This window comes from Colius striatus, chromosome 1, assembly GCF_028858725.1.
Source record: "Colius striatus isolate bColStr4 chromosome 1, bColStr4.1.hap1, whole genome shotgun sequence".
Classification (NCBI taxonomy): Eukaryota; Metazoa; Chordata; class Aves; order Coliiformes; family Coliidae; genus Colius; species Colius striatus.
The window spans coordinates 137,608,983-137,635,485 of record NC_084759.1 but is presented as its reverse complement, the minus strand read 5'-3'; the positions used below and the strand labels follow the sequence as shown (position 1 = coordinate 137,635,485).

Here is a 26,503-nt window from a genome sequence, read left to right as displayed (position 1 = left end):
GTTACTATTGGGGAAAAAACAGAAAACAGTACCACCTAGGTGTAAAATTACAAAGGAAGACTTGCTAGTAAAGGGTGAATGCAAAGCTTGAAATGAGCAGTATAAATTTTTCTTGCAGCATGGTTGTTGTACTTTCTCTAATTTTAAGCACTGCAGTGGAACACTTGTTTCTTGTTGACCACAGAGTTTATTTTCTGGGATTCAGAATCCCAGCTGTACTATCCTTAATCTCAACTGCTTCATCTACTTTAAAAACTTTGCCTATTTTACCACAAGAAGCAAATACAGCTGTTTAGTTGGGGTGCAGAATGAGTGCCTGCTTCTATTTATGATGTGTTTCTTATTCATTTAAAATGCCTCATATTTTCAAGTGTTTGATACGCAAATGCTGGTATTGGAAGAGTCACAACTATAAAGAAGTAATTAGTACTTGAAATGAATTTCAGCAAAATGATTGGAGAAATTCTGCATCATTTGTCTTGCCTGGAAACAGCGCACTAGATCTGCAAAGAGGTTTGCATAGACTGAGGTACCTATGTACTGGTGCCTATTACTCCACTCTGTGCCCAAATCAAAATTTTCATTCCAGTTTTCTAAAGCATGTCCCTTGAAAGTTTTTACAGAGTTACTCAGAAGCACACTAGTTCTTGCTGTTCTGAAGAGATGGGGTTTTATCTTACAGCTAGAATCCCGCATGACTGTCTATAACAGTTAGGTATTTCCTGCTCACTCTTACCCATTCACTTTTTCTCAGAGTCTGTTCATTAAATACATGGTCCTCCCATGAAATGCAGAGGGATAAGTTGTGTCCACTCAGCTGCTTACAGCCAGCAGCTGACGGTTCTGGGCATTTGCAGAGGACTACCCTAATAAAGTGGCTTGTCTGCCTGAGTGCATTCAGACCTAGGGAGTCAAATTTGGAGTCTAGATACTGGATAGCCTGAGGTGAGCTGCATTTAACCCTCTACAAGGGCTGTTGCAGATAATCCAGTAGCAGCCAACAGAATCCATTGAATCCATATAATCCAGTAGCTGCATCCCTTGAATGGATCCTGGAAGGATGATGGAATGATTTATCCTGGGTGCTCTCTGCAGACATTAAAGGACAAGAAGGTCATTAGGAGCAGTCAACATAGTTTTACTAAGGGGAAATCATGTTTGACCAACCTGATGTCCTTCTATGAAGATGTAACCAGGTGGATAGATGATGGTAGTGCAGTGGATGTGATTTATCTTGATTTCAGTAAAGCATTTGACACCATCTCCCACAGCATTCTTGCAGCAAAACTGAGAAAGTGTGGGCTGGATGATCAGATAGTGAGGTGGATTGCTAACTGAAGGGAAGAAGACAGAGAGTTGTGATCAATGGGGCAGGGTCTAGTAGGAGGCCTGGGTCTAGTGGAATCCCTTAGGGATTCTGACTGTGGGGCCCGCATGGTCAATTCCATCTTGTACCACTCCTACATCTCTTGTTCTGCTGCAGATTCCCCTTCTTAAATAGCAATGGCAGAGGCGCCAGATTGACCAAACTGGGCTGGAGGTGGGTCCACCTCAGAGCCGGGGAATGTTTTGAGAACTGCTTACTACTGAGACAGCACTGCAGCTCCTTCCCCCTGTTGCCAAGCAAAAAGCAACTCCACACAAACCTGTGACAAGCTCTCATCTGTGAGAAGAGAGACTTGGGTCCCAGGTGCTGTTAGCTATGTGTAGCTATTTCAACAGAATTTCCTCCTTTCTAGCTCCGTTTTTCTGTTTTAGTCAGAAAGGAGCAGAGCCTTCAAAGGAAGAGCAGAGTGCCATCAGTTGTGCAGCCTGGTAGGTATGGTGCCACTCTGTGAGAATAAAGGTCAAGTACCCTCACCACCTGAGCAAGGCTATCATCATGTAGATGGTAGATAAGGAGAGAGTGTGGAGATGTGCTTTGCTATGGGGAAAGAAAGAGCAGAGCAAAAATACCAAATACAAGAAGAGAATTCAGAGCCATGATTCGATCAAAATTTGTTGCCAGTAGTGGAGAAAAATATAGGATCTGAGAAAGCCCAACATCACTAGTATTAGCTGTTAGATAACTTAGGTGAATGCATCCCCAGAGAGCTACTTTGGTCACCCTTTCTTCCAGATACCTAAACCTTTCCCATAGAAGAAGCTGTTGTGTGGGATGCCTAGGTGCTCAAAGGCAGCCTGCAGAGTACACTGAATGCCTGGTGCAAGAAAAATATGTGGTTAGCCAAAGTTTCCTTTGTGAGGAGTCCCATGTATCTCAGTAAAAGTAAATATAAAGAAGCTATAACCAAATGGAAACCTTCTGCAGTCACCGACCTATACTTCCCAGGGTGCATTTGATTTATACTGTTGATCTCAGACTCTCACATAGTATGTAAGCATCCTAAGATGGGAATAAGAGGGAGAAGGAGAGCAATTAAATATTATTGTTGGTCCTTTCTACAGCTGTTATATAACTCTGCATGGTGAGCCAACTAAGCAGGCTATCAATTCTTCCTACATTTAATGTCGCCAACAGTATAATTATAGCTCTGTCAAGCCTCCCAGCCTACTGTTTGCAGTTCTTCTTTTACAGTAGGAGAAACAATGTGTATTCCAGAAAGGGAGAAAATGAATCCTTTAAGTCTAGCATTAAAAATTTTGGCAAACTACTACAGATTTGCTCTCAAGGAAAAGAATTTTGAAATGAAGGGGGAAAAATATCATCTTGGTTATCTGCCACTTCCCCTGCACCAAATTCAAGCATGCTACAGGTCACAGAGAAAGAAACATTTCATAGCTTGAAGGGTAGGAGAGGAGGAACGATACTGGAATCGCCCTATGACAGATTTTACAGTTAGAAAATCCGCAACTTGTTCCTCACAGTGTGGGACATCAACTCTAGATTTCTGTAGCCACATATTTGCAAAAATCTCCTATATATCTCTGTTAACATTACCAGTCCTGTATTCTTTTCAGCCTTATGTCACTAAACTGGTAAGACTTTAGCTTCAAATGATTTGGGGAAAATAAAGGAACTTCCACGTTTTTTCTCTCAGTCACTTCTCCGTCCAGTGAAAGAATATGATTTGAAGGGGTTTGGTTTGGTTTATCTATACAGTGGACATTATATACAATGTGTTCTATTTTCTCGGTCAATTAAAAAAACAAAACAGGAAGCCAAAAATTTGAAAAACAGCTATATTCTTTCTTCATCTTATTTCATCACAGATGACAGGAATTTGGGCCATTGAAGACATGCAGCAAGTATTTTTGTAGGTAGTGCTTACTCTTCCAAAACAACAAGGTGTTTGTAGAGTTAAGACAGTGTTATATACTTTTTCTTTCAGAACACTTAGTTCAGCTGGGATTATGCTGCTTTAAAAGTCTGTCTTCCACCTTGCATGTCATCTCATTACTTGAATGTGAGACTGTGAGGAGAAATGTGGAGGCTGAGAGGCCTAGCTAATCTGTCCAGAGAAGTCATAGTTCTTACGATAACATCCAGTGCTACATCCCTGTAAGCAAATGACATTTGATGAGTGTCATTCAGGGAAACAATGATAAATACAATTTTCTTACTTTACAGAAGTTACTCAGCCTTTTCTGGTGCACAATTATGGCCTGAAGGCTGAAAGCATGTGCCCATCCTGTTAGGGAACCAACATTTCTTCCCCACACACATGCACCCTGTTCACCTTCAGTGAGTTTCTCTTGGATCAGTGACTAATGTCTTCAGGGTCTATCCATAGGATGATTTTAGAGATGCAGCATATGTTTCAGTTTGCTAGAGCATGAAGTGCTTCACCCAGAGAAGAGGCACATCACTATCAACAGCAATGCTGGACTCTTCCAAGCTTCCAGCCTCCCGAGTAGCTCCTCCAGTGCCTGAAGTATCTTGGGTATCTGCCTTGACGGTTGCAGCAGGGGAATCAAGGAGACTGATTTTTCATTTACACTGAGAACTTCTGGCACTTCTGGCTCTTGTAAAAAGTTAAAAGAGAATATAAATTTAAGCTATTTCAAGTCAACTTCTAAGACTTTTTGTACTGTCAGAACAATATAGTGAGTACATCTTTGTATAAGTAAAGTGAAATAGGCCTCAGCACTGAAGGAAGTCCAGCTTTAGAGTGTCTGCATTGTAAATATTGTTGCTGAATACAATACCAAGTGCTTCATAAATAGCAGTTCAGCCAGCAGATAAATGCTGTTTTCCTTATCAGATGTTATGCTATCTGTAGTAGTGCATACATCTTGCTGTGGCTCTTTGCTGTTGAGGCTTTTTAGCATGTCAAACCATGCTTGTCTGCGCTCTGGTTTTGCAGCACTGACTCCTGGAACAGCTCAATTCTGATGACAATCACGAAGAGCAGGTCCTTCTCCACCTCCTACACCATGTCTTCTACCAACCACCTGAATGCCAAAAGACAGAGCCGGCAGGGTGAGTGGACATCCTTAGTCTAACAGGGACACTTTGCTGCTTCCTCATTACTAGTACGTTTAGATGCTTTTGATTTCTGTCCAGTCTGTTTCTTTTCTTATTTTTCTACCAGTATAGTTATTTCCTTTATTAAAAAAACCAAAACAACATACAACACTGGTTTAAAATACTACAGTGATGCCTTTGTAAATATTTTGACTTACGATTTATAGAGGTCAGTCATGACATGATGTATCAAATGTGATACTAAATCCTGTGGTGATTTATATCCATGTAATTCCCTTGACTACAACAGTGCTGAAAACAGAGTGTTTTCTATAACATTTGTTAGATTAACTCTCTACGCTTATGATGTGACTGAGATTTCCTGAAGCACAACCTATGTAATGCCATTCAGAGTTGCAGGGCAGCAGCTGACCTGTCTTATGCAAATATATCCAAGACAAAGCCATTATAACTCAAAGGTCCATATGTTCTTTATTGAGAAAGTCAAGATACTTAGTGATTTTTAGAGGTAAGAAACATGGGATTTTTTAATTGTCTCTTTAAGCCTCTAGAAAATGACTGCTGTTTTCACTGAGGGAAAGAAATTGAGAAGGTGATTTCTTAATTAATAATGAAATATGCAATATAACAGCCATGAAGAAGTCTTAATCCTCAGTAACGTGGTTCTTTTCCACGTATAAATGCAGGATAAAGTAATGTTTTAGCTATGCTTTAGCTTGCAATTCAAAATGATTACAAGGCCTTCTTTTTTTAAATCAGCCTGGGATTTTTTTACAAACACAAGATAACTTAGAGATAATGTTACTTAGAGTTACTGGCTACCCAAATGTCAGATGGAAATCTGAGGCTTGACATGGAAAAAGTCAGAGAATCCTAACTTAGAGATGTGTTTGGGGATGTGGCTGCATAATTATTCTGTATATCTAGCACTGCCACATCACATCTCCTTTTCAAAGTGAAGAGTTTATTTAATCTCCTCCTGTACAGAAGCTGCTTTGTTTTACCACAGTGAAGTTACACAATATTATCTTAAAATGTAATAGGCACATAGACAAATAAAAATGAACCTGGAAAATGATGGAGATACAGTACGAAGAAGGCAGGAATTCGCTTTAGAACAAAACAAATCCAATTTAGACTTGCAATTTTCAAAGACCAACTCATTAACTTGAAAGATGTGTGTGTATGATATTTCATACCTGGAAAACAAGACTTATCAACCCCTTGAGTCAGTTTTACGTCAGTCTTCTACAAAATGTTGAGAGTAAACTCTCTTGCACAAATACTTGAGTTCCCCTGTGATGAGGGAGAGCTCCATTCCATCACAAGTAATTCGTAGGAGCACTGATTGACAGGAGTAAAAATTTTGAGGATTATAATCTAACTCAATCCCCTGTGCAACTAACATGCATCACAGAATGGTTTTAAATACATATTTTTGTTGGATGGACAAAATGTTAAAGACATTTTGTTGGGTGGAGAGCAGATAGCTCAAAGAATTGGTAAATGTGAAACAGACTTTTTGTATTTTTAAGCAATTTCCACATGTCATGGCCCTCTGATAACTTTGTAATTGTTCTGTAGGCTGTATGTTTCTGATCTCAAAACTAGCATAATATCGTAGTTGCAGTCATTGAATGAAGACAGTAGTACATGCCACATGTTTGCTGAAGAAATACCCTAATCAAAACTTAGGAGATGTTGGATATCTCAAAATAACAGTGCACTAACCATCAGAGATTATTTCTAACTTTTGAATTGTCAATATTAAATAATACTTTAACTTTGTATCCCAGGAAAAACAACTGGAACTTTACACATGTATCCTGCAGGTTAGTGTTTCAGGAACTTAGATCAACATATTGTTTTATTCTAAGATAATCTTTGTGTCAGGAGTGTTTGGATAATGGACACAATTTGACCATAAAAATTTAAAGTTCCTAAACTCTTTATATCATTTGGTTTTTAAGATGAACAGGGTAAATGAATAAGGGCTGAGTCCCTACAAACTTTAGACCAGGAGGTAAATCAATTTACATATGCTTCCTTTTAGGATAGATTATATTTGCTGCTCTGCTCTTGTGAATGTGATCTCTTTTTTTCTGAGACTAGAACATGTAAAATGGATTGAAAGAGAAGGCAGCGTGTTGTCTCAAACACTGGACTGGCTGATGCATTTTGTCTTGTCAGTGGTGCTTAAATAGAGTAAGAGACAGAGAGAACAACAGCCTGCTAATGTTTGCACATGTGGATATTGGCAGTTTCTGATACACTAGGTCAGGAGTACAATATCATGGCACAGGCAATGGTCACAAATCTCCCATAGTGAACAAGAGATATTGAAAAATAAACTCAAGCTGCACCAGATCAAGGCTGAAATCTGTGAGGAATGCAGAAATGGCACCATAAGTGCAATATTTTAAATAATATAAGAGTACTGAAAAATTGCCATTTTGGTTTATTGATAGTCTTCGCATACGTAGAAATACAAATTTGCTGGGAACATGTGTAAGCCATTCCAATCTCTGCTTTACAGTTGGAAACAATGAAGCAAAGAGAAGCTTCAGATAGGTCTGGGAATTGCCTGTTAGGTGTCTCTGTCATTAGAACATGTTGATACCAATAGTCATGTTACTAATGCATGCCTTTCATTTCATTTCATTTCGTGCCTGCCAGTTAGTGGATCCTGCTCAGCAGGGAGAATATGCTTCATGTTGTGAGCCAGATCTTCAGCTGGTAGAAGTGTTTGATATTAACGGAGCTTCCATCTCCCTGTGACAGCCATGGGCTTGGCTCAGAGCAGAGGAGGGTTTTCTCTTATTTTTCCATTTGGAAGCTATGCCAGTACCTGTGCATCTCTAGAGGAGTATTTCTGCACAGTGAACTCATATAATCATCTGCCACTTCTGTTAATTGACAAGGCTCTTCCTTTCTCTTGCCAGGTATCCCACCAAATATTTCACCTCTCACCTCCCCATGCCATTCACCAATCCAGGGGACGCCTGCCACAAGTCCTACAGGAAAGACATCCTCTGTGTCATTTCCAGACTCCACAGTTACTGACACCAAGCAAGGCTTAAAGCCACACAAAGTTTTAACTTCTACTCAGAGTGCACCTAGCTTGTCAGACCCTATTGCCAGCTCCTCTGTCATCTGCAGCAGGTAAGGCTGTAATTTGACATGCACTGGAATAATTTCATGTTGTGAAAACAAGCTGTTTTGGCCCATACACAAGCTTCTGTGATTTGCTGCAGTATTGTATATCAATATTTCACCATATCTAAGCAGATCTTAATGTATGAGTAATTCTGTGGATTGATGCTACAAAGTGCTTGTGAAGTGCAAGAGGGTTAGCTGGGAATTTTTTCAGAAATCAACTGCAGCCGAGTTCTTTCTACTGATAAGAGTTACAGGAAGACAGTTTAATTTCACACGTCAAAGTAGCCCACTATTAGATTAAACAGACCTGCTCTGCAAAATCAGCATTTTGGAAAGAAGGATTTTCTGCTTTTTTTTTTTTTCCCTAAAAGGATTCAGTTGCTAAGTTAGATGACTGGAATTTGCAATGCATGGAATTTGCAACGCGTGTCCAGTTCACGATAGTGGGAAACATTGGTATTTAGAAGCCCGTTCCAGTGCATTTCCAAGGTTATCTTACCCATTAGACTTTACTTTTGGTCATAGTAGTGAGTGATTTGTGATTATTGACTGGCCAGTGGACAGCACGTCCTCTGAGGCTGGGTTAAATGTTGTCAAGTTTGACTGTATTTGGAAAGAAGTTTTAATTTGTAACTTCAGTCACGTTACTTTGGATGTGTCTCGGTATTCTCTGTGCAGGGCTAGGCAGTAGATGTGACAGTGTCAAAACTGAGATTGCAAGTTTACTCAAGGGAGTCATCCTAATTGGAGTTCAGATTGCGATCCTGACAGGCTTTGTGTTCAGGTGACTAAATAGAAATTAAGTGCTTTTAAAGGTTTTCCAAAGTTTATACAAAACTGGAACTTGCACTGATTTATTTGAAATGAAAACTGTATTACATATAAGAAATATATCATAAAGATGGTAATGTCTTATTAAACTGTTGTTTTTACTACTTATTCCTATAACTACTAACAGTTATCTCTGGAAGCCTTCTATTAAAGAGAACAATTAACAGTTCCATTAAAAAGCCTCAAAAAATCAATGTAAAGTTGTTGTAGATAGTAATGAAATATATTTTCTTGATATGTGTACACTTCGGTTTCGGTGTAATTATTGGTAAAATTTCATTAGCTTTTATGTGCCTACTATCTTACATGATCTATGTAGGTTTTGTAGCATATTTAGGTTTTTAATTTCCTTGTTTTCGAGTGCTCTAGACTGTAAGCATTGCAAGCAGTTACACTGCTGGCATAGACTTGGCTGATTATTTGAAAGAAATGCATTATTTGAAATATTAGTGTTTAATGACTGCTAATAGAATTGACATCCACTCTGTTAGTAATAGTCACATTTCCTTTAAAGTCCAATGAAAAATCGGCAGCAGTGTCACATTTATAGCCAATAATATATAGAGATGTCATATCCATAGATACAGGCTGAACCAACAGCACATGAATAACGCATTCCTTAGTAATGTAAGCACAATTAAAAAAAAACACACAAGAAAGAAAAAGAAATTAAAAGGCTAAGACAAGTTGAGAGTTACATTAAGAAACTGGAAATAAATCTTTTAGTGTTTGAGCTTTCACATCATAGGTTGCTAGTCTTTGTGGTATGCAGTCCCCTACATTAACTGCCAAAAAAACCCGCCTTCCTAGGAAATAATACCGAGTCAGCAAACCTCTACCACCACTAAACCAATCCTGCCCCAGCAACAAGAAAGACAAAATGACCTCTTGATGGGTTCAGTGCTTTAAATCACATCCACCCAGGCAGTGGCGTCAAGACACCAGTTTCACCATATTTTTCACTTACAAAATGAAATGTATAACCGAGTTTGAAAACTGCTTTAAACAAGAACATACACCAGACAATCCTGTTAAAGTAACTTGTAAGTAATAATTTTTAATTCTGCTTGTTGGATGAGGCAGACATCCTGTGGAAAAATGTCAAACAATCCTGTAACTGAGAAGTGCATTATGATGCCTGTGCATGAAGGGGATTCAGTTAAAGTTGCATGGACACATTTACTTCTGATATAGAGCAGATTTCAAGTGTTCTACTAGGTAGCTCAGCAATATATTTTTTTAGTATAGTGTTTTATGCGGACCATACATATTAAATCAATGTGACTTTGCATGTGTTCTGGAAATAAAGAGATACACTCATAATGACACAAAAGCTTTGTAGCATTACCCTTATGGAAACCACAAGGAATGTTGGAGAAAAAAATTATTACAGCTTTCTCATCTCGTTTATAAGCCTGAGGGATACAAGATTTATTTGCTTGGCTATGTACTGCAAGTATCACTGTATACAGATTTGTATTTTCATTTCAAATTCTTTCAGGAATTCCTGATGTTTGCAGGGCGTACTGAGAATATGTTTTGAATGACCAAGAGTCAAAAAGCCATCTAACATACGATTTCAGCCATTTCTATATAGTGAACTTACATTGGTGCAAAGTTTCTAGTACAAAGTTTGAACAGTCAAAATAATTTTGTAATAGTTGATTTGCAAAGGCTGTTATATATCAGATATGCCACAAAATCCTGACTTGAACCAGAAAAAGAAATGTTAAAATGACAGTTCTTTAGGGACAGATTTGATTTAATCCTTCTAAATGAGGCTTCAGATTTGATAAGTTCTCTCATGTTTCATGATATATCACTGTTGCTTGAAGTCCTAGGCTCAATCACATTGGGACCTTTTCATTTGAAATGTTCCAGCTGGTACTGAATTCATGTTTAGGGCTTAAATGGAATCGCACATAAGGAAAGGAGAATTTTAATGGAAGAGAAGAGCCAGTTGTTTGGAAAAGCCATGATATTGTGATCTGTCCCACAATGCCTTTGTGTTCTGAGAGCAATGAAGCAACCTCTGATGTCTAGTTTCATTGCTAAATGTCTGGTTGCCAGATCACTCAAGTCATGTTCTGTCCTTAACACCTGCTTAGTTATGATATCCTAGGTATGTTGTCACCGAAGTAATGGCATAATTCCTTTTTTCTCCTTGAGAGGAACATAGTCAAGTTTTAAGCATGACTGTGATCAAATTGAATTATATAAGATTGTATTGGTACTCCGGCACATTTTCATTGTTTTCATTCATGTTTATAAGACAGCTGTAGAATAAAACCAGGGGATTTTTTTTTTTTATTTAGCGATAAACTTAGAGAATAAAAAAATAATTTTAAAAAAATTGCATGGTGCAGGTTTACTGTTGGCAACACAAATTTAAAGGTGATGGTCAGTTAATCCAAGGTCTTTATGTATTTCTGTCTTTTTATGTTCCTAACTTACAATAGAACTTCATCTCTCATGTAATTTTGTCTGTAGAATGCATCTTGTACTGTAGTAACTTAAACTATGTGACATAATCTTACACTGTAAGCAGGAAATAGTTTTATGTAAGAATGTCTAATGCATTTGATTCTTTATATTGTGCATGTTTCTTGATATATTTCAGCTGTGGCAGACCTTATAACCAAATAGAAGCTGCTGATGGCACACTAGATAGAAATGATGCTACCACACACACTCTGAATAGAACAGGTAAATCTTTATCCATGAAAAATGCTCATCCTTTAATATTCAATAATCATTCACTGAAAGGGCAGGTATGACTGTCTGTCATAAAAAGATAACCTATGCATGAGATCATACAAATTGTTTTTGAAGCTCCTTTTGGTTTTTGTATGTACAACTTGTTCAAGTTTCCAATGAAGAATAGACTTAAAATATAAAGGAAATACGATTTCCCTCATCTAACCTAGTCAGCTCAAATAGCGGTCCTCATTTTTTTTCTCACTCTTCAGTCCCTGGTCCCATTTTTTAACACTCTGCAGGGTATATGCTTTAATGCCTTTCGACAGATTGTTTGACTTTGGACCCAGCCAAACAGCACATATGTATTATGAGTCAGAGATCCTGTTGCTGTGATTCAGAAGGTCACAGGATGACTTTCATGCAATCCTTGCTCTTCCTGCAACAAGCTTTGTTATTTGTGTTGTAGATGATCCCGCACAAGCCACGTCTGACTATGAGACCAACAACAGCGACAGCAGCGATATCGTACAGAACGATGATGAAACAGATTGCTCCAAAGAGCAGACACGGAAGGGATCTGTCTGTAGGACCTACACACCTGACACCATCATTCTGCATCCCTTGATACCACCTGAGGTAACTTGTTTAAGTTCTACTTGTACAATAGACTGAGTGTATAGTTGCAGTGGGGGGAGGTGGAGAAAAAAACACCAAAAAACCCAAAATAAAAAAAAAACCCCAAACTCACCCTCCCAAAAAACTCCAACAAGCTAGGGCTGTCTAAAGGTTATGACCATGGTTTCAAGCATCAATTGCAGTAACCTCCTGCCTTGCAGTAGGAGCACTAACTTTCAAGAATTGAAAGGAACCATTGAAATGTGTGAGGGACACACATATAGAACACTGACCATCTGTTTTGATAAATAAATATAAGTTTATGGATCTGGCATTAGGCATTTCTGAAATGTTTGGCTTCTGTGTTAGCACTGCCTTTAAAGGGAATGGATTGGAAGGAAGGGAAGTTATCTTGTCAGACTATCAGCATGATATATAGTTGTCCTGTTCAGCCACTTCAACTTCTCAATGGCCTTACAGTCTTGGTTAATATATACAGTGATCATTATTTTAAAATAAAGGAACATTTGTCTTGAGACTATTGCATGATGTTATTGTTGGTGCACTATAGTATGGTGAATAAGTGCTGATCTTCTCAAGACTAATACGTGCAGCTGGAAGCTTGACTGAGATGTAGAGGGAAAACTGTTTTCCATAGCCTGTTGTACAAATTAATTAATAAACTTAAGTTGTCATGAGCTCTTGAAAAATATTTTAGAATCTATTGAATTAGAGTTTGGACAAGCTAAGAGAAGGCATTTTCTTGAGGTGTTGTGGCATTTACTCATCCACAGTTTCTTAGTAATAATGAAACTTGAGAAAGTAAGGGAGAAATGTGGAAAGTGGAGCACAGCCCATCTTTTATTGACAGCCCTTGAAAAACAGGTAGGTTTAAGAAGTACAAGTCTTCCCTTGGACTGAGCTCCTTTACTCTATGAAATTGTAATGAATGGGCCTTATATGGAAGTAGAAACTGAGCATTTTTCCTTCTGTACTGCGGTAAATTTTACAATGAAGTAGACAGAAACCCTTGGAAATGAATGAATGATTCCCATGAATGAAACAAATGAAAAGAGCGTCTCTTGGATAAGTTCAGAGACTGTTGTTTCATGTACAGATTTTCCTGTTTATTGAAGTGAAACAAATTATATATATAAAGGAGAGTGACTAGCAGCAGGGCTTCTAGAAATGGGGACATCTCTCCTGAGCTGAGTAAAGTGCTGTTGACTTAACAGATGATGCTAATGTGAGAGCATAAATTTTTGCATGAAATGCTTCAAAGAACTAAAAATCCTCTTTATTCTGATTTCTGGCATAGGACAAGCCTGTACTTGCTCCAGAGCCTCTGGTTATGGACAACTTGGACCCCTTGATGGAGCAGCTAAATAGTTGGAACTTCCCAATCTTTGATTTGGTGGAAAAAATTGGAAAGAAATGTGGTCGGATTCTCAGTCAGGTGAGAAGGATATCTTGTCTTCAGTGACTGGCTAGATTATTGACAGATTTAGACAATGTAGTCTTAAGACCCATTGTCCTTACAAGCAGGTCATCCAGCGATTTGTGATCACTGCCACCTAATTCAAAGCTGACAACATAAACTTCATCTCATCACATTCCTTAGTTTCCAATTTCTGTATTTTTAAATTTAAAAATGTGAAAGAAGAAAACACACTACTATTTTGCCTGCTGCTCTCTGCCAGAGTTTACATAAATCTTTCTGAACTTTCTCTTCTATGTGCAGGAGGTCCTACTACCTTTTACTGAATTCTTTGTTAAAAGCCTGTACAGTAAACCTATTAAGTTAATGTAGGAAATATGGAATTTTGATCCTTATCTTATACTGGACATTTCAGTCAGGGTGTGCAAGAAAGCAAGGTTTTGGGAAGTTGGGGAAAAAACAATCCTTGCTACATTCCCTCAGCTTTAAAGAGTCAGTACATTAATAGTAAATTCATGTGATTATTGCAGAGGGAAGATTTATTTATTACAAATCAGGATGTGAGAACTTACTAATCAGCCTTTCAATCGTTGAGTTTTAATTCCCTCCAGTAAGTGGAACACAGGTACTGATACAGCCTATCTCTACCCAGCATGATTAATGTCACTTCCATAATAACTTTCTTGGATGAACTTTCTTCTCTTTTATGACCCTTTTCCTGGCACACTGAAAAAATAGCCATTTTTTCTTATGGAAGTATTGCAGTTTATTAAACAGAAAAGGCAAGTAATTATTATTTAGGAATTGAGGGGAAAAAAAATCCAACCAAGAGAATCTGACTGATCTAGTGTCACTTTACAAGGCATTATATAGTGATGAGTGCTGGAAAGAAGAGATTATGTTAATTGGTATCATGTGGAACAATTAACACCGCCCACAAACACAGAGGTTAGCTGTGTCTGGCAGATCTCAGTGCAAGAAGCTCCAGAGAATGCTGTATCAAATCTTGGTCCCTTGATGGTTAGCTGTTATTCAACTAGATCCAATTATATAGAGGTCAGCCAGGAAAACCATGGCATAAACTCAAAGTTATACTTTGGTCTGCCTTTTATTGTTCTGTAGCTTGGCAAGTAACATCTATATTTAACCAGCCTACCAGCTCTCTAGGTTGATTTCAGAGAAATGGGCAAACTATGTCTGGGGTTGAATATTGATATAAATTCAGTGATGACCCATTTCCACTAGATGGTGAGCATGCAATTAAAATCCTCTTTTAGATCATACTGGTCATGTTGTTTCCTAATAGTAAAGAATGATAATTGATAGATGAAACATAAGGAAAAGCAGAAAGTGATTTTTTTTTTTTTATTGTATAACCAACAGTTTGTATGAGCCAAAATGTGTTCTGGTTTTACGTGAGTACCTCTACAGGTTTAAGCACTTTACTGAGTTCATGGAGTCTGTATCTCTCAGGACAGTTACCCTGTGCCTCCCTCAATTTAGAAAAAAGCTCTACACTCTTGTTTCCCAGCATCTGTTTTATGCACAGGTTCTAAGCACATTACCAGTTTAACAGCGCCACAAAATGAAGCCTGTGAAATAAAATGGAGAAGCTTTAGTGAATAACATTTGTGATCAAAATTCTACATTTTCTGTAACAGCTGTTTGTAATAACTCCCACTCATTAAAAGCAGAATATAGTAAGTTCAACCTTGTTCATAAAATAAAGATCCTTTAGTTCTTTCCCCCACCTACTCTTATGTTCCTAACAAAATTACTATCTTTTTCTCCAGCCAGAAGTATTGTCTTTTTCTTGTATAATTTTTAAATCTTGGGATATTACAAAGGAAAACAAAAGCTCTAATGATATATTCTCTATATTTTGCCATTAAATGGACCCATCCATTAAAAATAAGTAAATTAACAAGCTGAATTAACTATGTTTGCCTTGCTAGGTTAAATTTATGAGATGAAACAAAGCAGAGTTGACACGTGCCTCTAGGGAAGCATTCAGTTTAGAAAGCAAATGCTGGCTTAGCATCTTTAAAGCTGTTTGAGATGTCTGTTTCTTCTTTTTGGAATGTTAAATTGATTTAGACATATAAAAAGACCTCAAACCAGTTAGTGGCCATAAAAGCATCTGTGCAAAGTACAGTACTAAGCACTCTAATTGTGGCTCTAACAAATATGCATGATAGGGGTTAGAGAGGAATTTACATACCAGTCTCATTTCAGAAAGGAACAGCAGTGTGCTCCAACTGAGATGATGACAACAGGCCATGAAAGTTAGATAATGTCTTCAGTAACACTCTTCACTTAACACTCTTCTTACAGCTTCTATAAAACTAAAACCCATGGAAGAGAAAGTAATTTGCCTTGGAAATTAAAAAAAAAAAAGAAAAGAAAAAGAATAGGTTAAAGTCAAGGTCCCTCTCTAGCTTTTATTACTGGGCCCGTAGAGATGAGAAATGCTGGTGATGCTTCTATGCTCTCAGTACATGAGCAGCACCGAGGCGAGGTGGCATCATTGCCAAAAGGAACATTTGGGCCTCTTATCATCACATATGGCTTCTGCAGAGAGAAACTGCAGCCAATGTATACAGGAGTGAAGGAAATCGGTGTTTGAAGGATGGGGTATTCTGTTGTCACAATGGCCCTTGTGAGGAGTCGTGTTCGTCAGAGCCAGAGACCAGATGCTAAGAACTTGAAAGACGCACATGTTTGAAGAAAGCAAATAAAAGACTGTAAGAGGATTGCCTGCAAACAATGAGTAGCAAAGCACCAACCTAAACTTTACGTGTGCCCTGCAACAAGAGCCATTTATGTGTGCCTACAACACCCAGGAGAGGAGCTATGTATGAATAACAATCCTCATTTCCAAAACAGCTTCCGTGAAGAATCGTTCTGAGAAGTCCTTGTCCTTCTTCAAGTACCTCCACCAGAAGTATCAGAGTTATAACTTATTAATTCAAGCATTAGAATTGTTACAGAGACAAGCAGAAAATGGAGGCTGGAAGGAAGAGGAGGTGTCGAGCAACCACTGCCAAGTGCCTGGCAGCCATCAGAGTTTCTCTGGGCTTGACCCTGGCAGTTGGCACTGCACCACAACTGAGAGGGTGCCATGCATGCTCAGCCCTAATTTCTCTGGATTCTCTCAGGGAACTCATGAAGCAATATGTGGTTTGAGAGGGATGGTGTTTGAAAGACAGAAGTGTTTAATGATGGTTAATCCAGAGCAATGAATAAACAAAACTGCAGTTTTTCTTTTTTCCTTTTTTTTTTTAATGAAAGAATTTAGTTAGTTGACTTTCTGGAAGACATCAATGCCCTTGTTTCCTCTTTCTGAACTGTCTTTACCCCTTCCTCCTCCCTGTTTGCTAAGAGAGACAGAAAATATTAGGAAATTGTGCTTGACTGTTGATGCTTTCTAATGACCACGGTTCTACTGGCACTTCTACAATTATGGTAGAACCAGAAATAAAGGCTGGGGACACCAGCAGAACCCCAGCTGTCAGATTTGTGACATTAGAGCAGCATCCTGGATGGTGTCAGACACCACACTCAACCTGTCATCAGCACTGCCTGTTGAAATGCTTTGCCAGATTTAGCTCATATGCAGATCTTTCCTAGTAGGGATGAGTAGGAGGAGAGATGGGGGGAAAAGATCATTAATGCTGCAAACTCATATCCTTTTTTATTATTCTTACTGTAGACATAAACTGTGGCAGGTCATTTGAAGTTTTTGTTTGTTAAACTTTAAGTGCAGATCACAGGTCCCAATTTATATACACAATATGCAGAAAGGTGTGGATAGATGCTTTGTTTATGTTCATATGTAAAGTACAGAACATAATTTGTAACAATTTCACATTGGTATAGCATTCATCATTCCAAATGTGCTTCAAATTGCTTAGCTCTAGGCAGATCTTTGCCAGACAGATGACATCAAAAAGACAGAATTTAGCTTACAGCAGTAAATAAATAAAGAAGCTGAAAGGCTTTAGGGTTCAACTTGTGAAAGAAATGAAAAGGTCAGGCAGTAGTTTTAATATGTCCCGTTGTTCTGTATGTCACGTTCAAACTTGTCTTCAAAAGTGTCCATTTTGCAGCAGCTACTATCTGCTTTTCTAAGCCCTTGTCTCTCCAAAACACCCCCTCACTCATCCATCACGTTCTTCCTTCCGTTATGTCCTTTCCTGGATGTCTACAAGTCATCTTTCTGTGCAGGAACATGGAAGGAGCAGCTCTGTTTCCCAAGATGCTTGTGGCCTCTGAAACCCTTTCGGAGAAGTCACTTTTGCCATTTCACTTCCAAAATGGGGGAGAGGGAAGGGAGATAATGCATAGGATCTGAGTGGTTCTCTCCTTTTGTCATGCCTTTACTTGTTTCCCCATTTTCTGAGAAATGATTTGACTTGTGGACGCTCCTTGGAGAAGGCTGTAGTTAAGTTTTTTCCTAAGACATTAAAAGCTTCTGGGTATCTTCCTTTATGTGTGTATGTTTCTGAGGTGCTTGCAAAATTTGGGGGATCCATATGCTTGAAAGGAAGAGAGGAACTTCTGGAAGAGTGTAATGAAGCAATGAGGAGGACTGTTAATATCTTGGCTGTTTAGCCACATCCCTATGGCAATGCAAATAGCTGTAGCTATAGCTAGATCATGTGTACTTGAGAAAATACTACAAGGAGAGCTCGTTTTCATGGGGTAATTTGACAGAATGATTTTTATACCTAATTTTTAGAGTTTTTCTGATCTATTTAGCAACAAGGTTGTTTTCTTGGGTTTTATTTTTCAGGTGTCATACAGACTTTTTGAAGACATGGGGCTGTTTGAAACCTTTAAAATACCAGTGAGGGAATTTATGAACTACTTTCATGCCTTGGAATGTGGATACCGAGAGATACCTTGTAAGTAAAAATTCCCAGCAGATAATGATGTAAAGTTCCTTGTTGTTGAAACATTTCTTCTCTCATTATAACAGCAATTTTTTTTTTTCTTCTGCTACATCACCACCAAATGGATAGCTCTCTAGTCAGAGGCTGGTATTGAGCTACGGCCTCTCATCTTTTTTCTTTTTATTTAATGTTTTATGTTGTTTCATAATGATTCATGGCAAATTCCATGTAAGCCTCAAACTATATAAAGCCTACTATAAGTCAAAAGAACTGTTTCCTGATGATGCAAGTGTACCCTAGTGCCCTAACTGGAGCTTACTGGAACATTTCCTCCCCATAAGCAGTTTGGATTTTTACACAGTGGCAGTGCTGTGCTACCAAGGGACATGAACTTTGTAAAGGAGAAAAAGTATGCCAAGTAGATGAGTGCATCTTGTTCTTCTGCAACTACAGCTCTGCAGATATTTTCCAGCGTGAATCATTTATTCTCTGAAAAACCTGCTTTTGGCCATCCCCAAAGTATTTACTAATTTAAATCATATTTACCAAAAAACTTCAGCTGCAGAAGACTTTTTTTTTTTTTTTCCCCCAGGAGGAGAGAGCAAGTTATTGCCCCCTTTAGCTGTGAGATAACCCCAATGTTGAGAAATATAGGGCACCCTGTTTTCTCCCACCTCCCAGAAAAATGTCAGAAACATTGGTTTAATAAGTCATATAGTGTCTCTCAAAATGTTACATTCCAATTGGAAACCTATGGTGGGAGGGATTGAAGGAAAGCTACCTCAAAATTCCTCCTAGCCAGGTCACGTGGTTGGACTCTTTTCTGGGAAGAGAGATGATAGACAGAAGGGGGTTATAGGTGGATATTCCAGTCTGCCCCACTGGAACCATTCCTCTTCATTTAAAACATTTAACTATTTCACAGGAGTTTTTGTGAATCTAGCCCTTGATTTCCTTGATTTTTTCTTAAGTTTGTTTCATTTTAGTAAAGCAGAATGTTTTGTCTAATACAAAATTAGTTTACTTTCCAGCTTTACATTTCTGTGAAAGGGTAAAAACCAAAACATTGTGTTTGGATTTAACTGCTTCTTTCTTCTGGTTGCTAAACTGAAAAAAATGGGTTATTCACACATAACTAATGGTCACTATCCCAGTGGGATTAAATCAGTACTACAAGAGACTAATCCAGCCTTTACTTCTGAGGAGAGCATTAGGCCCCTATGCAAGGCCATCTTCTAGGCTTGTGTGAAGAGATTAGTGTCTCAGGAGAGACATTCTTAGTACTTCGAGGAAGGCAGGGGAAAGGAGACTCCTTTCTCTTTAACTTTCTTCTTTCCAAAAATAACCATTCCTGTGCTGCTTACTGTTTTGCTGTTAAAAATTTCAGCTAGCAGTCACTAAAAGTATTTCAAGGAAGACAAAGGAGAGAGAGAGAGAGGAAAGCAAGGGGTAAATGTAAGGGGCAAGTGGCATGACGTCACGCTCATGTTTAGTGAGTAAGAAAAGTGATTGCAAATTGTGAATATGATAAACCTTTCTATGTTACACTCATCTGCCCTTGGCAGGCAGGATGCTGATGATATTAGTTGTAGACAAATTAGGCAGTTACCCTGAGCATTGGAGTGTACAATGGGCAAGATGGTGAGCCTTCCTCTGCCAGAGCCAGGGAAATACAGGCCACAGCTGCGGCTGCACTGATGGTAGGAGTTAGAAATGTGACTCAACAGTGCTGATCTGGAGGGTACAGGGGACAGTTCCCAGCAGGAGGAAGCATCATCTGTCCCCTTGCAGTATCAAGAGGGCAAATATGGTTCTCCAGGGTAATTTCTCCCTTCCAGGACTTCTCCTTCCTTCCTCTTCAGCCATAGAAGGAGCAGCCTTAAGGTGATGTTCATCTTCTGTGCTGAGAATCCCTCCATCAGCTGCACACTTCTGCTCTTTAGGATGCAGCCGGTATAAAGCCAGGTTGCTTACATATCTTGCTGACAGTCCCTTCTGTTTCCCTAGAGTACAGAGATTTTTTTTCACCCCTAATGAATCTGGTCAACTTCACTTATTACTTCTTAGAGAGGGCTTCCAGACTTGTGTGTTGGTAGGATTTTCCTGGTGAAGGATTGCATATAATCTCCAGTGTTATCCTGATTCTCGACCATTATCTTCTTAACCTTTTATGAGAATTATGTGTGTCATTTCTATAAAGAGAGCTTGTAGCAAGCCAGGTAACAGGATCAAGGGCCTGAAAGGGGACGTGATCAATGCTTCTCAGTACCTAACAGGCAGCTGTCAGGAGCATGGGGCAAGTCTTTTTTCTGTGATGCCCAGTGACGGGACAAGGGGTAACAGGCACAAGCTGCCACACGGGAAGTTCCACTTGAACACATTTCCTGTGAGGGTGAGGAAGCCCTGGCACAGGCTGCCCAAGGAGGGTGTGGAGTCTCCTCTGGATGTTTTCAAACCTGTCTGGACATGTTCCTGTGTGAGCTGATCAAGGTGAACCTGTTTTAGCAGGGGGGCTGGACTGGATGATATCTAAAGGTCTTTTCCAACCCCTATCCTTCTATGATTCTCTAACTCTTATCTGTGGTAGGAAAAGTGCAGAAAGAACCCGGTTTAACTGTGCAGCATACATGTGTCTTGTGTAGCTGCTAGTACAGCACTAAAGTTTGCTCAGGTAGAGTCAGGTAAGTGTTACCTGCCTTGTATTTAAAAGCTAGTGATATTTTCACACTGATTTAATTTGAATCAGAGGTTAGTGGTGCATATTTACATGATGGCATTTAGCTACTGGAGGCAATCACTGGAGTAAAGGACTGAAGCTGGTAGCACACAGTTCAGGCTCCTTTTATAATACTGCTTTGCAAAGTTTCCTATGGTGCACTGCTTCTCTGCTGGTTTTTCTTTCTTGATTGGTGAGAGAGACTGAATGTGCTTCAACTTTAGTTAAAGACAAACTGGCCATCTACAGAATACAGGTGTTTGTCATGCTGGTGGTGTTTGGTTTGTCTCTGCTGGGTTGTCTGCCAGGCAGTACCCACTAGATGGTGCTGATTTCCCTCTCTCGAAGATATCCTCCATGTTTAACAGTAGGGTCATCTGCTTTGTGTCACAGATCACAACCGAATCCATGCGACTGATGTCCTACATGCCGTGTGGTACCTGACTACTCAGCCCATCCCAGGACTCCCAACTGTGGTTAATGATCACGGATCAGCAAGTGATTCAGGTATATTTAAATGTGCAATTATATATGTTATATTTTTAAACATTTTGTCTGGAAATTTGCTGTAAGAAAGCAACCAATTGAGAATTGTGTGCAATACTTGCTTTTATATAGGCTTATAAGCACAGTAGGATGTTGAAGGTGTATAGGCATGTTTGTGTAACTTGGAAGACAGTGGAACCGATCCTCCAAAGCCTAATACTTTGAATTTAGCGAAGTGAATGCAATCCTTTGTGGTCCCTCGTAACAACAGGTGTTTTTTACCATTTGATTTTTACAATAACTTTTTTCCCTAGGAAAACTGTATTAATGGCACTTTTCAATATTGCTCTAGAAGCAGCATATACTCTTAAATCCTCAAACCTTGCATTGTTTTGCTATTACAAAACGGCTGGGGCATGCAGGTACTGCCATGCACTTGCCACTGTTTGGCTTTTATGAACTTTTTCTTCACCGTCTCCAAGGAGGGAGATGTGTTACCATTTCGCAACTAGTTTGCAAGACCACTTGTCTGCTGTTTTGAGATTGCTCTTTATGGGAAGCTATTCTTATTACATATTTATATTAACTTGTTCGGGTTCAGCTATAGCAACTAGAGGACCTGTCTGTATTTTATGGGAGTTCTGAGAGAGCTACTGGAAAAGCAGGAGTTTGTTCTGCAGAAACCACTTTTGTTTCTTCTTAATTTTGGTGGTGTTTGTGTTGAACATAAATAAAATTTGTGGAAACTCTTCAGGATGTTTTGGTGGGGTGGGAAACATTTTTGTTCTTGGAAAAATTTATTAGCAAGGGTTGCTGTAGACTTTGTTAGTGAGGTGAAATGGGTGGAGTGAAAGGAACTGAATTCTGGTGCTTTCAGGTGTTTGCTTTTTGAAAGACGTTCTTCAGCAGCATGTAGGATCTATTCAAGTAGATTAAATTAGCAAAGCATCTCACTCAGTATCTGCCTCTGATAGGAATGTTCAAGCTGCTTCAAAAAGAGACTGTTAGGAGGATTATCAGCAAAAATCCAAAGTCTAGACCTCTGCACCTTAATTGAGTTGATAAATGTAGTCCATTGCTTTAAAGACTCATAGACTGATCTATATGATGAAGCAATTAGACGAAGAAGTAGAAAGACTGAGTTACCCTAAAAGTTCCAGGATGGCTGTGAATCCATGGCTAGTCGCTTACATAGTTTGAGAACAGGGTCTGTTGAGTGGCTGAAAGATCCTCAGGTGGGATCAGAATTTGTTCCTTTTCATTTGTGTGTCTTATTGCACTGGATTATGTGCACAGTGCCAGAAAGCATTGAGGTCAGGATATGTTTAGTCTTCAGTTATGTATTATAAATTTACTCCTCTTCTTGCTTGGTGTTTCTATCAGTTTCAGTAAGTCACTGAAAAAACGTTAAAGGTCTTTTTTTTGTTTTGTTTGTTTTGTTTTTGGGTTTTTTGTTTGTTTTTTTAAATTTGTTTATTTCTGCTCAGATTCTGACAGTGGAATCACTCATGGCCATATGGGTTATGTGTTTTCGAAGACTTACACCCCTACAGATGACAGCTATGGATGCCTAGCTGGCAATATCCCTGCCCTTGAATTGATGGCTCTTTACGTAGCTGCAGCCATGCATGATTATGATCATCCAGGAAGGACCAACGCCTTTTTGGTAGCAACAAGTGCTCCTCAGGTAAATAAACCTCAAGAAGTGTTTCAGCTAAGTTTGGAAAATCTTTGGTAACAGCTTCTCCATGACAGTGGTGCCTGTGGCTTCTGTTAAGCGTAAGTCTACTAAATATTTGGAACAGCTTACCAAAGTGACAGAAATAATCACTTCACTTGGGAGTTACTGGTAAGGGTCCTCTTACATACCCTCACCATCCTCAGTTAGTAGAGCTGGTAAGAAGGATACTGATAATATGTCTCACAGAAGGAAAAGCTAATGCTCTGCTGACTGAGAGAATCTGTAACTGTGAAATAAGGACAGAATTATTCAGTAAGGCACAGAAAGATTAAAATAAAATTTAAAAAACTGTATAGTTGACAGTGCACCATGGAAGTTTGTTCATGATTGCAGCATATTTTCTGTTGTTCCTATAGAATATGAGCAGCTGCAGTCTTTTATCAATGTATTTTTGCTTTATGCATCTATCAGGGCATGGGACTGTGTGGAAAATAATCTCAGTTTTATAAATGAAGAATTGAGACATACCTGTTCACCCAGTAGTTGCTGCCAATGCTGAGAGCTGAATTAAGCAATTCTAAGTCACTGTTCATTGGCTTAATTATGAGATCATCTTTCCTTACTTGCAAAGCTGACATGTCTGGCTTCAGTGTACTGTGCTGAAAAATATTTCTGTAGGCACAGAAAAAAAAAATAAATAGCTTAATGGTGACAAATTAGGTGGGAATGCAGAAATTCTAGATTTTCTCCTTAACTTGGATCCAGACATCTTCTCTCACCAAGTCACCTGAACTTGATCCATATCATTTTCTGTCTAGAAACTGATAGTAACATCTTTCTGCAGTTGAGAACTGTGATATTCTAGCCTGGTAAATAGATTTGTAGAAGATGTATGCTATCCTTAAATGTATTTTTAAGAAGTGAATGTTATAGTTTTGTGGTTGTAAAAATCAACAAAGGAAGTTAGATGATTAACCATAATATATTGTCCCTAGCTTAAAAATAATGGGAGAAATTCTACTTCTTGTTATTTTAGGGGGTTTGGGTTTATTGTTTGGTTGAGGATTTTTTAAAAATCTGATATCACTTGAAATTTGTATAACTTGTATTTGGCATCTAGTTTTTCCCTTCTTTTTCATGAAGAGATGTAATAGGTTATCGTAATGATAAAGTTCTGCTGTGTTAAAAATCTGCCATCAAGAGCTGGACCTGGGTAGCAGAATATATCTATCTCAGATGCTTTCTGTGCCGTTAGGCAAGGTGGGGTGTGCTGAGTTGCTTCAGCAACCTGTTTTCTGTACTTGAGGATAGGATTGAATTTTTTTTTTATCTCTAGATGTCTGGAAAGTATATTTCAAGTGAAAAACTGCTGGAACATTGTGTGTATATTTGTGTAAAAAGTTACAAAACTTCTACCTATTTTGCACAGAATCATGTTTCCAAAAGCTTTTCTTTCTGTAAACTAAACTATCAAAAGCCTGAATACTGCTGAAGGAGGGAGATTTACTGAATAGTTATTGTCCTGTAAAGTCCACTTTCTAGATCTTTCTTTAGTTTCTGAATGGAATTGCCATCTCTGTGAGAGTTACTCTTCATGTTTTGGTAAGGATTTACTGAGCCTAGTCATGCTGAGTGTGTGTTGTCAGGTTGCAAACTGGAATTTCACTTGTTTCTATGTTTGAAATCAGTCCAATACAGACAGAATTCCCAGGAACAAACACCAAAGATAATTACCACTGTTAGGTTAGTTCTGAGAAACAGGGAAGCACACGCCTATATTATATTAGTCATTAATTTTTGGCCTGAAACAGAATAATCTATTGTCAATGATGTAGTTAGACCCAGATTTTTCAAATAAATCTTCCAGTAAATGTTCACCATCACAGCAATGCAGGTATCTGCTACTAGTCCTGCCAAAATAACAATCTCAACATCAAGAAGTTCTTAAAAGAAACCCAAAATCACACAGAAACACCCAAAGCTGAACCTCACTTTTGCATCACCTCCATATCCTTCTCATTTCTTTGTTGCAACATTTCTTTTTCTAAGAGGTTTCTCAGCTTTCAACTGCCCACATTGCTTTCACAGGCAGTGCTATACAACGACCGCTCTGTCCTGGAGAACCACCATGCTGCTGCTGCCTGGAACCTTTTCATGTCAAGACCAGAGTACAACTTCCTGGTCAACCTCGACCATGTGGAATTTAAGCATTTCCGCTTCCTCGTCATTGAGGCAATTTTGGCTACTGACCTGAAGAAACACTTTGATTTTGTTGCCAAATTCAATGCCAAGGTAAAAAGATTGATTCAGGTTTCTGGTGGGTGGTCAGAAAAGATTGTGGGGCATAGTCTCATCACAGCAAAAAGGCCAGAAAGATTGCTGTGCTGCCCTTCTGAATGTCCTTTTCTGTAAAACATTCTGTTGAATAGCAGTCTTGACACTTCTGTTGTTTTTTTCTAACTTAGTGACACAGTTTCTTTTCTTATATACATTTCTTTTTTCTTCAGAAACTGGTTTAAGGCGAAAGATATTATGGAGTATTTGAATGTAAATCACATTTACATCCTGCTTTACAGCGTTGTTTTCTTGTTCACTGTCACTTTAGACCTACTATCAAAGTACTTAGGATAAGAAAATCAAAGGTATTACCAAGTTTCTGTAGTGACAAATGCTTAATTTGCATTTGTCACTGTCCAGTGCCTTGGAGCACATACTGTTCTCTGAGATAAGTTAAGTTGCATTATGTATGTCAAAAGCAAAGCCCTCATCATGTGGGCCTACTGCTGCTTGGGGCAGGGGACCTGCTGATAGAGGACTGTGGAAGTTTCATCTAGTTACAGCACAACAACTTTGTGTCTATTTTCAACTATTTCAAGCCTGATAATAAAGCTGTGTTTCAAAGAGAGATTTGAATTTCAATAATTAAGTGGACAGTAGAAGACAGCCCCTCCCACACTAAAGTTTGGCCTTTTACATCTCTAAATGGTCAGTGATACCAAAGTCCTCAGTGTTTTCTCAGCCTTAGTCTTTGTGGCTAAGACCTGATGTCAGGAGTCCTGGCCCCTTTAGGTGCAAGTCTGAAACAGGTAAGAATTATCCTCAGTGAATGGCAGCACCTTAGGGAGCACTTACCCAAACAGGTCATACACAAATCCATGGGACCTGATGGGATGTAGCCATGTGTGTAAATTCCTAACAGGAAAAGTAAAGCAAACAGAGACAGACTCTTCTCAATGGTGTCTGGTGACAAGAGATGATAGACAAAAGACAGGAATCCCCGTTTAAAAATAACACAGAAATTACTGCAGCAGGAGTTGCAGATTCAAAGAGATTGCACAGAGAGGTTTTTGAGTTTCCCTCCTTGGAGATCTTCGAAACTGAACTGGACACAATCCTGAGCAGCATGCTCTAGGTAGCCCTGCCTTGAGCAGGAGAGATGCACTTGATAGTCTCCAAAAGTGCTTTCCAACTTTAACTGTTCTGTGATTCTTTAAAGTGAAGCAATTTATAGTATATTTCTTTATATACTATATATACTTTACATATTCTTTAA

The 26,503-nt window shown here is 38.7% G+C and overlaps 1 protein-coding gene across 1 annotated transcript in view; it reads left to right on the top strand.

Annotated features, from left to right (window-relative positions):
• Positions 1–26,503, top strand: part of PDE3A (phosphodiesterase 3A) — a 246,488-nt gene that overhangs the window by 211,884 nt on the left and 8,101 nt on the right. Inside the window, exons 5-13 of the mRNA XM_062012293.1 lie at positions 4,308–4,423; positions 7,372–7,591; positions 11,040–11,125; positions 11,586–11,755; positions 13,053–13,190; positions 17,968–18,079; positions 21,177–21,290; positions 22,757–22,956; positions 25,039–25,242. Of these exons, the coding sequence (XP_061868277.1) occupies positions 4,308–4,423; positions 7,372–7,591; positions 11,040–11,125; positions 11,586–11,755; positions 13,053–13,190; positions 17,968–18,079; positions 21,177–21,290; positions 22,757–22,956; positions 25,039–25,242 (1,360 nt within the window). The remainder of the gene's footprint in view (positions 1–4,307; positions 4,424–7,371; positions 7,592–11,039; positions 11,126–11,585; positions 11,756–13,052; positions 13,191–17,967; positions 18,080–21,176; positions 21,291–22,756; positions 22,957–25,038; positions 25,243–26,503) is intronic.